We start from the raw sequence: 13,598 nt of genomic DNA on the forward strand, positions 1-13,598 counted from the left end.
ATAAGCTTCTTGTCAACCTCTAAAAGTACAGTTAATTTTTATTCTTTTTTTACTATGGACTTTCAGAAAGTGTCCTCTGACTATTGCCCCAAATTAAAGAAAAAGATAACAATCTACTGTTCTCAAAATGACCAAGGGGGTGCCTCGTTGTAATGGATGAAACAATGCAAGGGCGTTGTGCTTTTTGTCCAGTGGAAACCCTTAAAAGGTGCGACTTCCTTCTCACTAGTGAGAGAAAGTTTCAGAGAGGTGTCTGAAACAGAGTGCAGGCATAAAACTGGTGAAGTCATTCTCGCCTTTTGTGCAGCACCTGGAGAAAATCCTCATTTTTGGATTCGGCATCATCCTGTAAATACTAACCAGCTTTCAGTGGGAGAGGGCAGGTTTCTGCTGAGAGAAAGTAACTACATAGGTAGAACTACAATAACATGGAGGTAAAATGCTGACCACCACCTGGCTTTGTTAAACAGTGTCTCAACCTGCAACCTTAGATGTCGTTCTGTGTGACTTCCTGTAAGCCTCATTTAGTGTTTGGCAAGCATGGCTATATCAACCAGAAGCTGTTAAAATAGGGCAGTTCACTGGTCAGCAGGTTTTGTTGTCCACACATCTAGATGGCTTTTCATACCTTTCCGGTGGCTCAACACTTGCAGTACAAGTGGAGCGCTTGTTTTAAAGCAAACAGTTTAATATTAAAACTATTACTCTGTGTAGGCTGAGTTCAGATCTCATTTCATGGCTTGATTATGTCTTTGATGTGATAAGCTTGCTGTGAAATGCAAAACCAGAATATTGATAAAAACTAATAATATGGTCAGCAGCTTATAAATTATACAGCAGAAGTGGTCCCTTCCCCTAAAGAATTAGGAAATATTTGAATATTACAGTATGTTTCCATGAAAGTCATTTTTCATCTCTTAAGAGATCATGGATTTAGTAAGTTAATACTAAGTTGCAGGCAATTTTCTTAAGTAGCAAAGAACTGAAAATAATACTTGACCTTGGTTTTCGTTTTCTGAAAGCTTGTCTGTTGTCTAAAAGTTTTGATTCTTCAGTTATGAATCCTGGAAATTGCAGCCATGTATGCCAGATTAAAAATCTAAGAAGAGAAACTCCTGGTATTACAAATAAACTCATTTTTTGGAAAAGAGGGAATTATTAGCACACATCACATGGTCAGTTTAGAGTTTATTACAGTATGTTTTCTATAATGGGATACTCTTCCTGTTGTACAGGTGTAGTGCTAAGTTCCTGACTAATATTGTTTAGACCAAGAAGTTAAGACAATTACAATTTACTTTTTTTTAATTTCCTGAGATTTGTGAGTGCCAATACTTATTATTACCCATGAGAGTGTAGCAGTTCTGTCTTTATTAGGTGAAAAATCAATTCATAAATGCCCATTGCCATTGTTGGCATCTTTGCTCTGGAGAGAATTCTGGCAAAATTAGATGCAGACTTTGGATGATGACTTAATCAGAAATACAGTAGTCTCCAGTTGGTTGCTCCACTGTTCTTTGGGATTAAGCTCTTAATCTCTGTGTTTGCTAGGCAATGTTGGTCTGACCTGGAACCAGACTTTCAAAATTCATGCTGTCAGACACTCTGCACCAAATGGCTTCCAGCTTTTTGTATGACTAAGGGGAAAAAATTGCATATGAATCTGTAGTTTTGCCTAAAGCTTTGCATTTTGGAACAGAGGAGAGGTGTGCTTCTGGTAAACTGCATATGATTTGCAGTCTCTCAATTTTTCAAGTATTTAAAACTCTGTGTCAAAATTACTGCCCTATTATTCAGTTGAAAGCCACCTAGCAGAGGGACTTTTTTCGTAGTGCCTGTGTGTTTTTTGCTTTGTCAGACCTTTGTTTGTCACAGTTGTAGGGTAGGGGCTTATGCATCGCATTCAGACTGGCATCTGGAATGAGCTCCCAGAATGTTAAAAGGTTTTCAGTGTGGAAGCTCTGCCAGAGCACGAGCTGCAGTTCCTCGCTAACAGCAAAGAAGAATGTCCCAGTTCAGCATGATGTGCATTACTGGTACAAAACAGAGCGACATCAGGTTTTCAATATTGTAAGAAATTTGTTTTGAAACCTTTTACTATATGCCAGACTGAGTCTAAACATACATAGTAGCACAGAAAAGAAGGTATTTTCTCTGGAATATTGCTGTCTTCCTGGTGCCATACCACTGCTTCATAATGTCTCTTTATAACTGTCTGGCATTAGCTTTCCCTGCCTCTGCAAGCCAGATGAATAAATGTACAATTTTATTAGATAAATTTCCTTTGTTTAGCATAATTACTAATTTTCTAGGCTGAATGCTGAAGGGATGAAGGAACACATGTATCTCAACAGAGGTTTTGGAGTAAACAAAAGCTTTTAATCACATACATCCCTCATAAAGTTCTTGTAAGCCTTATATACATTTACTGTATATTCCCATGTGCTTCCTGTAATTATATTTTTGTTTACCTGATGAAGTCTCTGGAAAGCTGGAACAGTATTTTTAAGGCATCCTTGATCCTTAGTCATTCTAGAATGGTATATTTTACAGAATATCATTAGGAGCGTTTTGATGCAGACTCTGTTCTTGCAGCTGTGGACGTGGACATGTTGAGTTACTGTTTTGAATTTTAAAGTAGTATATCTTGAAAATTTATCTTTTGTGAAACAAGGCTACTTCAAAGAGTAATTACTTTTTAATATTGTTTGATCTTATGAAGTCAATCTTTAAATTGTTAAACAGTTCTTTTCAAAATTGAATTCGGATTTTTTTTTTTTTAATACTCTTGTATTTTTGGAAGTGCAAATTGGTGCAAGTATCTGTCCTTGAAAGTAAGATCTTACAACATACTAAGATAATAGCATAATGTGTAGTCAGGCAGATTTAAATAATTGGGTGTCTGTACAGAAATTTTTCTGGTGCAAGTCTGATTCTTGACAATTCTTTAAAAAATGATAAGTCTGTAAACATAAGCTATTACCCTTCCTGCTCTCCAGAATACGATGTGTCAGCTCAAGGATGCAAAAGGGATTGTGCGGAATAAACAGTCAGCTCATCTATCATTTATTTGATGAACATCTGGACATAAAGAGAAGGCAAACTGCTGATACAAATTTGTTAATAAATAGGACTTTCAGGATGCAGCAGAGGAGGAATTGGACAACTTTTGAGGGCCCGGAGTACTGAAAATAGACTGTTCAGCCCAATGTACAAGGTCGTAGTCTGGGGATGAATGAGGGTTGTTTTTTAAAGGGGGAGCTTCATCCATTGGCTCCATTACTTCATAAAAATACTTTCTGCAGTCCCAGAAGTAAGCCAGTACAGTAAGGAATTAAGGTAAATGTGGTCCTACGTTGTATCAGGACACCTGTTTCTGTAGAGAGAGAAGGGTATTACTGTAGTTGGACTGGACTGAATTGAACTAACACATGCACTCCTGCTGAGCTTTGTATTTGATAGCCCCATTCTCACTTCAAACTGTTAGCTGTCTCTCTTGCAACAAACCCATCTCTAACCTTGCTTAGCTGAAAATTCTCCTTCACTTTTCATATGCAGTTCAAGGGCTGTTGTCATCAAGGTGACATTTTCTAACACATTTTTTCCTTCTCTTTATCTGGCTGCCATAGGTGTATCTGTAAACAGTTGTTACTGTAATTGCACGTAATTAAAAACAGCTTGAAAATACTCTCTTACTTTAATAAGAAAAATAAATGCTATCCATTGGTGTTTTACCAGTGGATCATTTTACATTGTTAGCAATTCTGTTTTTCAGCATTAGGGGTTCAGCGTTAACTGTGTTTTGTTTGTCTTGGTTTGTTTTTGTGATCAAAGCAAATTAAAGGGAAAAATTTTTGTATACAATTATGAGTGACAGACACCACTCATATGTATTTTGGAGTGTGTTATTAGTATTTTTCTCCCACCATGAAAAACAAAACCAAAGGGTGAAGGGGAGTAGTATAATAAAGTAGGTTCAGAGTGTCCAAGGGGGTTTTCGTGTTATAATCCCTTTAGCACTCAGGGGGAGAGTGATCGTGGGCTTCTTTTCATTCTCAGTTACTTTCTAATCAGAATAGAGGATATTCCTGTAGTAGATCTCCCCTGGCTTGACTTGGTGGCTTTCTGACCAGCTGGAATGTTCCTTTGCCTGCAGTATATTCACACTCCCAGCAGGATTTAGTAGATCCTACACAGAAGCTGCAGATCTAACAAATAAGTCTCATCAGTTCCCATGTGATGGAAATTTCAGCAGGCTTTAAAAGAAATATTTTGACAAACAAGATATTTGCAAGATATTGCAGCTCAGTTTGTTTTAAATAACACAGTAGCTGCACGTGCATGAAGCACACTAGAGCAAGAAATGGTGTGTGTTACTAAGCTGGTTTGAGGTGACTGTGTGATCTTCCCAACTCATGGACTGATGGAATTGCCAGCAGTCCCCAACCACACACTCTCTGTTCACAGCACCTGGCTCTGGGCTGAGCAAGAGATTCTGGCTCTGTGCCTTTTCACACAGTTCAATTTGCTGGCTGAATACAAGCTGATTGCAGCAATTGGATTTGGTCTCAATTTAGGGATAAAAAAAAAAAGGTTTAGCTTTTTTAATGAAGGAAAATGAAGACTGAAGGAAGTGCAGTCAGTACCTTGAGACAGGTGGTAATCCATGGGCTGTCTGCTCCTTGGGCTCCTTGGCTGTCTTCAGTCTCAGCTTGTCACTGCTGTGTAGGGATGGGGAAGGAAAGGAGAGGGGCTTATGGAGCTCTAAGGTGAAATAATGACTTTTTCATAGTAGACCTTTTTTTTTTCCAACCAAGCTTAACTCCAATACTGAAGTAAGAAACTTCAAGATTTAGTTATCAAACAACACTCAAATCTCACTTAGCAGTCCTGCATATTCTTACATAAGGAATTAAATGCTTTTATTTCCAACTAGACAGTTTAACAAAGCTCCCTAACCATTTGGTCAAGAGCTGCCATGATAGTCTCAGTGATTGTCATGTTGGAGTCTGGGTGGCTTCCTCAAGTGCATGGGAACTTCAGTAAGTGTCAGGGGATTTAGAAAATATACTGTAATTTAGTAAGTGAAATATACTGTAAGTTAGTAAGTGAAAGAAATAAATCTCATTTACTTTCTAACTAATATTTTCTATTCTAAGAATTTTCTCTTCTGGTGTTTATTTTAATTTGTGAAAAATAAAATCTGAAGATTGATAAGGCCTGGAAACACAGTTAAAGTCCAAACTTCTCCCACATGTATGTTGCCAAGTAGTTGCTGTCTGCCTTGTGCTCCTTCCACACAAGCCTTTTGGCTCTAATCTCTCTGCCAGACTGCACTTCACAGACCATTTTGTCTCTAAGTAGCAGCAAAAGGAACTGAATTAACAAACTAGTAATTTTAGCTTGTTTTAAAATCAAAGTGTGTTACTTCACATCCAGCAACCTTGTGTCCATGACTGCAAGGTATCTCTCTATTTCCTCAGGTTTTCCTCTCACATTTAAACACTATGATCTTAGAAATTGTTATGTGATAGCCAGAAGAACTGGCATAGCAAATAAGCAGGTGGAAAAAGGTGCAATTTTCAGTGCATGGTCAGAACACAATGTAATTACACCATTGTCTTTTGGTGACATTTGCTTTTTCCTGACTCAGATTCACGTGTTCATACCGTGGTGCCAGACACACTGTTTTACACACAGGAAGACTTGGATCCCTGTCTCAGAGGGATTTTATTGTGATTTGGACTTTATTGTTAAAAGTGACTCTACTCCAACCATCATTTATCTTAAAATGGAGGAGGGCTTTTTATTTCCATCTGCTTGAGAGTAAAGATTTTTTTTCATTGGATGAAAAAACAATTCCCCTGAGTGTTAAGAAAATTTATAACATTGAAATGACCAGTATTTCTATGTCATCAAAATATTTTGATTCTTGACAGCACAGGGATATAAATTAGAAATTCCTTTTGTTGATTTTAAACTTGCTACACAGCAATTTCAGTAGTATGGCTTCAGTCATAATTTTAAGCTTTCAGCTGCCTGGGAGAAAAGTGCTAAGACCTGCATTTTATACTTTAGGTGCTCTTGAGATGATGCATTTAGAATAAAATTAATGCTTTTGTTAACATTATGATAGATTTTTTTACTTCTAAGATGTCTGTAATACATTATATATAGCATATAAAATAATCTATTTTGATTTAACTTAATTCAATAATTGGAAATGTACTTCAATCTGCTTTGTAAATATGCAGCACAGTTCCTTTTTGAAGGGCTCTTGGGTGGGTTGTGCATTTTGAAGTGTTTTGAGAAGTCTTATCTGTAGAGAATTTAACATGAAGTAAGAATAAATGTGTAAATAGACATATAAAAGGTGCCTAAGTTCATACTTCTGTTTGTGTGTTTAAAATATTTTCATGTCTCTAAAATTTTTAGCTGCAACATGAGAAAGCTGAACTGGAGCAGCATTTAGAGCAGGAACAGGAATTTCAAGTGAACAAACTGATGAAGAAGATTAAAAAACTGGAAAACGATACAATTTCGAAGCAGCTCACCCTGGAGCAGGTAATTCCTTCCTTTCAGAATTATAAGACTGAGAAGAAAACAAATACTTCTTTGTATTAGATTTGACTTAATTTTTTGAGTATATAAGAAACTGGGCAATATCAAGAACATAGAAAAGTCAGTAGTTTTACTTTCAAAGCAATAATCAGTAACGTAATTCATCATGCAAAACTTTGATTACTTTTTTTTCACGGCCATTATAACTTTCAGTAGCCTTTCTGCAGGCCTTCATGTCTGCTGGACAGCAGTGAGTTTTGCAAATGCAACTTTTTTGTAAATAATGCACTGTCACTTCCGATGGTGGTTAAGCACAGCAGTGAACATTCTGTGTGTGGTCTAGCTGTGCTCCAGGTCACCTTATTGTGGCAGCTTGGAGAGCACAGGGCTCAAACTGGGAGATGTCAGCTGTGTGTGTTCTTCAAGAGATTTGACTACATCCAAGGCCCCATCTCCCCAGACAGTCCTGAAGATTGCAGAGATAAAACACCACTTGTTTTAGTCATGTTTCAACTGGAATTTTAGACATTATGTCTAATTTTAGGCACGTGCATCAGAGCATCTCAGTGGTGTTAATAGGAGACCTTTTGACTTAAAAGGCAAACTGATGAAACCTGTGGGCTTGTTAAAGAACTTCAGATTATTCTGAGATGTGGAGGTCCAACAATCTGAGTGGTGTAAATCTAGTGCATTATTTCTGTGATTTCTTTTGCTGTGGAACTTTTCTGCTGCTGGCAATCCAAATTTCTACCAGTTTTGTATGGTCTCCTATATCTGTTGGCATGGATAAATTAATTAATGGCTATGTAAATGATCAAATGGGTTTTCTTGATTCTTAATGCTAACATTCTGTACGAAGAGACCTATGGAACAAATCGAAAAATAGAAAGGTAGGAAGATGTAGTTGCCAGCAAATCCATAACCAGCATGGAAATTATCATGAGATTGAAATAACTCTCTTAGCCACAAGGTGGTGGTGGCCACCATTTAATCCAAATGCAAAGTCAGCTTAACATACTAGGCTGTTGTCATCTTTGAACATGAGCCACAGCTGAAATCTTAATGGTATTTATTTTTGTATCATTGTTCCGGGCAGACAGACTTGTGAAATCATAAAATTTGAAACTGGCTGCTACATTTAAATATCAATGATATATTGTTCAAAAAGCATAGATGCACGAAGGTCTTTCTCTCAAATATCTGACCTTGAAGACTTACTTTGTTTGTGAAGATGTTAAATTTGGCTGTCAGTCTTGCTTTGAAATTCCTTGTGTATGTATATGTAATGCAACATCTGCCTTTGTTTCCTCTCACTGTAAGGTCTCATAAATCTCAAGTTACTTTGAACTTCACCATGCTTTCTTCCCTTGCACAAATAACAAAAGTTTATTGTGCTAATTAACGAGCTGAAGCAGCAGCCTTTGGTGCTGTACCTACCAAGCAACCACAAGTTGTGAGCAGAGCCATGTTGCCTTTAGGGGCAACACACAGGGAATTAGGAGAGATTGTCACCACACTTCCACATAACCTTTGGAACACCTGTTAAACAGGGCTTGGAAAGAGGACTTCAACAATGCTCTGAACTGGGCTGCAGTACTAGATCTGTCACTAATCAGTGAGCAGATAATTACAACATATGTTCACTAAACTATTATTCTTAAAATAGAGAACATCTGTGCTTTGTCTCCTTTGCTTTTTTTCATCTGAACTGCTTGTGCCACAGGTGATCAATAGGTTGTAGCAGTAGTGGTTGCGTAGAATGTTATTCCTTAATAAAAAATTTAGTTGGATCTTAGGGTTCAAATGTGACCTGAAATAATTTGGCAGCTTGAAGTCAGCAGAACATTCTTCTCTGAAGGGTAATGGTGGAGAAATTTGCAGCATGTGACTGTTTCATTAACTGAATGGCTCAGTTAAAATGAGCAATAATGTTCTGTGTACAGTTCAGTGCCTTGATAGGAAATAAATAGCTGTCAGTTTTGTCCTACAGAGGCCAAGTGTTTGTAGTCTTGCTGTTACTATTTTTAAGTGCTTTTCTAATTCATACAGTATAGTGAGAAACTAGAATGGATGCAGCTAGGAGATGAAAAATAAGAACTAAACTGCTAATAGTCATCTCCTGTGTCTTCTTTGAAAGGAGAACAACATGAAATGTGTAAAATCTTCTGGAAAGATTTTCTTGGAGAGCAGCAGAGAATTAAAGCTACAAAGGGGAAGGGACAGACAAGAAGCAGAGAAGTTAAATTTGGTGTAGTGGGCTTAGGCAGAGATCAACATATTCAACTGTCATTGATTTGGAAGATCTACATTTCAGGAAGGAACAGTTGTGCTTGTTAATCAGTTGTCAAGAAAATTGAAAATCAATAATCCAGGAATACACAGTCAATGGATATTTTAGCTGTATTTTAAAGTAAAGTAAGTGCATGTGTGAAAGAGAGGTGAAAAGAAACATAATTGTGTGTCAGGAAGGTTAAACGGAATTTTTCCTCTGAAGGGAAGGTTAAGGTCTGAAAAAGCAAGTAATACTTCCTTGTTTCCCTGTTCTGATGGTAAAAATTAAATGATGTTTGATTGGAATGTGACTTTGAACCCATGTGGAATGACATTAGTATTGCAAGAGCTGCTGGCTTGGTCCTGAGATATAATCCCATCCTGCTTATTGTAGTTCAGACTATTATCACATTTTTCGAATACTGTCACATTTTTAACAGATTCATTGACTGGAGTACGTTTCAAAGTACACCTGAAACTATCCAGTACGAAGCCAAATACACCAGTTCTCTGATTAGGATGCTGCAGTTGCATCTTCTGTAGGTTCAGTTCAAGGTGTTCATCCTCAGAGCTTTAATATCCTCACACTGGGAGGCACTGGGACAACACTCAAAATCAGGAAAGGAAGATACCTGTTTCTAGTATGTTTTCATATTGCTGGAAGTGTGGAATTTTAGATCTGTTTCACAACCTGGTTTCTTTGGTGTTTCATCAGAGCAGCTTTCAGGACACACCACAAAGCTTATTTGAATATTGTTGCCAATGATTCGACTTTGCCATTGTGCACACTCACCCTACATGCAGATTTATAATTAATGGACTCCACTGCCTTGGTGATGGTTGCTATAATACTAAATGTAATCTTAGATTTTTCAAATCCACGGTTATAAATAATGTACTCTGTCTTCAAATTCCAGTGTGCTGCTCTTCCTACCATTAAAAGAAATTAATTTCTTTTCACCTCTATGTTTTTGTGGGTTTGTTTGTTGCTAGATCAATAACATAGTAGTAAACAGTAAAAGAGGGTGAGTCTAAACCATGCTGCATTGAAATTATGCAAAAACCATTGCTGCAGTGGTCATGATCTGCATTCAAACTTTTTTCATTCAAAGATTTGCTAACCAGTGTTTCTTTTTCTAGTTATGATCCCTATTACTCATCGATATTATGTCTATTTTTACTTACAGTCACTAATTCCTCTAACCTTTAAAAAAGAAAGTTGTTCTTTTGTTAAACTTGCACTGTTACCTGAAGTAAGTTCATGTTTGGTTTGGGTTTCTCAGTATGAATTTAGTGGTTAGCACAGAGCCCTTACAGATTTAGATGCTGTAATAGCCCTTCACCCAGTGATGCTGTAAATGTGTGAGGAAATCCCTTAATCTGTTTTCAGTCTTTCCATTTTCTAATGTGAGATTATTTACCCATCAGAAAAGTGGTACTAACTAAGTCCTGACTGGGAAAAATGCCTCTATGCTATTTCCACCTGTGTTGATCTGTTCCCAAATATTTCATTATTGCTAACTTTTTGAAGAGTTCAGCTACATTGTTACTGAATAAGATCATCTGTGCCTCTTAATATTCTCCTGTATTATTAATACTTGCATTGTATTTCTACTTAAGCACTAATAATAGATTTCTTCATGTATGGTGTTATTATTAACTTATAGTAGAATGTCCTACATTATATCTTCTTATATTAACTTACAGTAGAATCAAGAATGTTTGTTCACACAGTAACTGAACATAAGTAATGTCAAGTTAAGCTTTTACTTTTATGAAGCCTTTGCTAGGAGGACAGAACTGCATTTGTTTTCCTAATAAGAATTGATACAGTTCACATAATTTTTTCTTTACTATTTTTATGTCACTCCTTTATCTGACACAAGGCAAACATGGCTTCTCTTCCATGACAACTGTGAAACTACTGAATCTCTTGATTTTTCACTGGCTCTGTGACCAGTGCATTGTGCCTGAATTTTGTCTCTCCTTCCCCTTGCTGTTGTAGAGCATTATTTAAAATGCAGTTTTTAGAGCAGGGATCTTTCCTGACAAAAAATACATGCCCATCATTTTCATTAATTCTTTTTCCTGTCCAGCTAAGACGTGAGAAGATTGACCTTGAAAATACTTTGGAACAAGAACAAGAAGCACTAGTGAATCGTCTCTGGAAGAGAATGGATAAACTTGAAGCAGAAAAACGGTTTGTCATGTTGCAGTACACTTGTTACTATGGGAGAGATTTTTAATACACAATGTTCTGGATTAATTATCTTTATTTCTGTCCCATAAGAATTGTTTGATCTGTGAAACCCTGGAAGTTATAGCAGTTGTAAAGCTCCTTGTTTGCATGATAAGACATAATTGATTGCTTAAAGTAGTTAAAGATAAATAGTATAAGAAATTACTTGGGAAAGCATGAAGGAATTTACTGAATTATTTCAACTGCTCATAGCCTTTTTCTAAAGCTTCAGGTATGTGGTCAGCTTTAATTTCGTAGTATTTTACTGTATTTGTTTTATGAAAGGCTCTGGTTTTTTCCCTATCTGTTCAAAGAAAACTTCAGGTTTTTCTCAGTGGTGTGCACCCATGTCATTGAGACTTCTCACTGCTTCTTTAGTAGAAATTAAGACAGTGACTCTTTATATTCCTGAGAAAGCTAAAATTAAAAGTATGTATGAAAGCAACCATCTCTTTAATGTCATAATATAAGAACTCTGTTTTGGGAGGGAGTTGGGGAGAATAATGATTAATAATGATTAATAGCTTTTTTCCCCCCTACATATTTAAATACATTTATGTTAGTGTGACTCCCTGAATCTTGACTGGGGCCTCAAAAAACACCTGATCCGAAGTGAAGAGCAGGTTTTGTAGTTTTATTTTACAGAGCCCCTCTCTGTGGAGGGTGCAGAGCTACATGTGGTATTCAGCAGTGGTAAATCCATAGCAGGATGAGCCTTTGGTAGGATTTTTGTGTATATTAGATTTAAAGCCTTCTTCAAGGCAAACTATTTCTGGTTTAATTTATCTCAGACTGTGTGCCTTCATACAAGGAGCCATGGTGGATCAGACCTTGCTTTAGCACACTTTGTATGGTCCATGTGAATACCACATCGTGCAAAAAGTTGTGCTTGCATAGTGCTGTCCCTGCTCTTTGGGGCAGAGTTGGGTCTGGCCAGTCAACATGTTCCCAGTAAAGAACAGTTTCATGCCTTCAGGCTGTAAAATTCTTCCTGTGTTAACTCCCAAACCCATCATTTGGAACATATAATATCTACCATGTGCGTATTTCATAAGAGAATTACATTACTCCTGAATTTACCATCAGTTATTTGAGGTATTTGAAACTATGACTATATGGAAAATCTTAATTCCTTGGAGATTAAAAAAAAAAGGGGGGGAGACTGTTTGACTATCCTTCAGAAAATATTTGTGAAGTTTTTTCTTTTCGTAGTAGTGTTGAAATGAGAAAAGCTTGTGTTTCACCATAGACATACTTTACTCATCATTAATCTTCACTGTGTGTTCTTTGTCTAAGAACTTAAATGTAAAAACTCAGATTTAATGAATTTGCTTAGCAAAAATTTTTTAAATAGGTAGCACTTGAATATAAAACTGAGATAACTCCATATAGTCGAGAATTTGTTTTTCCTGAACTGTATGCAGAAGTATTTAGAAATATCAATGTCTGGATATTTTACCTTTTTTTATTTTGAATTACAAAAGAAAACAATATAAATCCTCCCAAATTTATCTCACCAAAACCAGTAGGTAAAATAAATCCTAAATACCTGTCAGAATCCTTGCAGTGGCTTTCTGAGAGATACAAGAGTTTTTTTTCTTTTCATTAGAGTGGAAGGTAAGGTTTGAACTGTTTTTCCATATAGAATTTTGCAGGAGAAATTAGACCAGCCAGTATCTGCTCCACCATCACCCAGAGACATATCAATGGAAATAGACTCTCCAGAAAATATGATGAGACATATCAGGTTTTTAAAGAATGAAGTGGAGAGGTTAAAGAAACAACTGAGGGCTGCACAGCTACAGCGTGAGTAAACAACTTGTTTCAAATCTCATAAAGTTCGTTTAATGTAAGATTTTTATATGTTCTTTCTTGAGTTTGAATTTAAACTAGAAGTGATAAAAAATAGGGCAAGTTTGGATTAAAACATTTTTGCCCTGCCTTCCCGGAGAAGAGGCTGTGGCCCTGAGCACGTGGGCTCAGCTGGCAGAAAGCTTCTTGCACCTTGCCATGAACTTTGTAATGCCAGTCCTTCGTTCCTTCGTGCTGTATCTGAAATTTCTGTCTCATTTTTATCAGTTCTGCCTAGTTCCTAGTCAGTAGTGTTATATTGCAGCTGGTAAGCAGGTAGATACCTCACCACAGAGACAGAAAAATCTGTGTGAGTGCAGAACAAGCAACACTGTCCCCCTCTGGTGTGCTGATCTAGACAGGCCAACTGGGATATTTCAACCTCCATTTAGAGAAATCGCTTCCCAGAGGCAGTGGCCTTCCTCTAAGACAGACATGATGGATCAGGAGTGCTCTTGTGCACAGACCTTGTGTGCAAGTTTGTGGTATTATTAATTTGTGGCTGTTAAAAGAAGATAAGGACAGCTAATCTTTGTACTTTCCAATTCTGCGCTGCAGCCTTCGCTTACTGAAGTTCAGAACAAGAGCAAGGCCTTACGTTTAAAGTACTCTGTGTACAAATCTAGCCTCATTAATTTTATTTCAAGTATCCTCTATTATTTCTAAGTGGTTCCTT

At 36.9% G+C, this 13,598-nt stretch overlaps 1 protein-coding gene across 1 annotated transcript in view; it reads left to right on the top strand.

The window, feature by feature from the left end:
• Positions 1-13,598, top strand: part of CCDC6 (coiled-coil domain containing 6) — a 51,158-nt gene that overhangs the window by 21,156 nt on the left and 16,404 nt on the right. Inside the window, exons 3-5 of the mRNA XM_017826126.1 lie at positions 6,436-6,564; positions 10,929-11,032; positions 12,717-12,877. Coding sequence (XP_017681615.1) covers positions 6,436-6,564; positions 10,929-11,032; positions 12,717-12,877 — 394 coding nt within the window. The remainder of the gene's footprint in view (positions 1-6,435; positions 6,565-10,928; positions 11,033-12,716; positions 12,878-13,598) is intronic.

This window comes from Lepidothrix coronata, unplaced genomic scaffold (genome assembly GCF_001604755.1).
Source record: "Lepidothrix coronata isolate B3197 unplaced genomic scaffold, Lepidothrix_coronata-1.0 Scaffold124, whole genome shotgun sequence".
Lineage (NCBI taxonomy): Eukaryota > Metazoa > Chordata > Aves > Passeriformes > Pipridae > Lepidothrix > Lepidothrix coronata.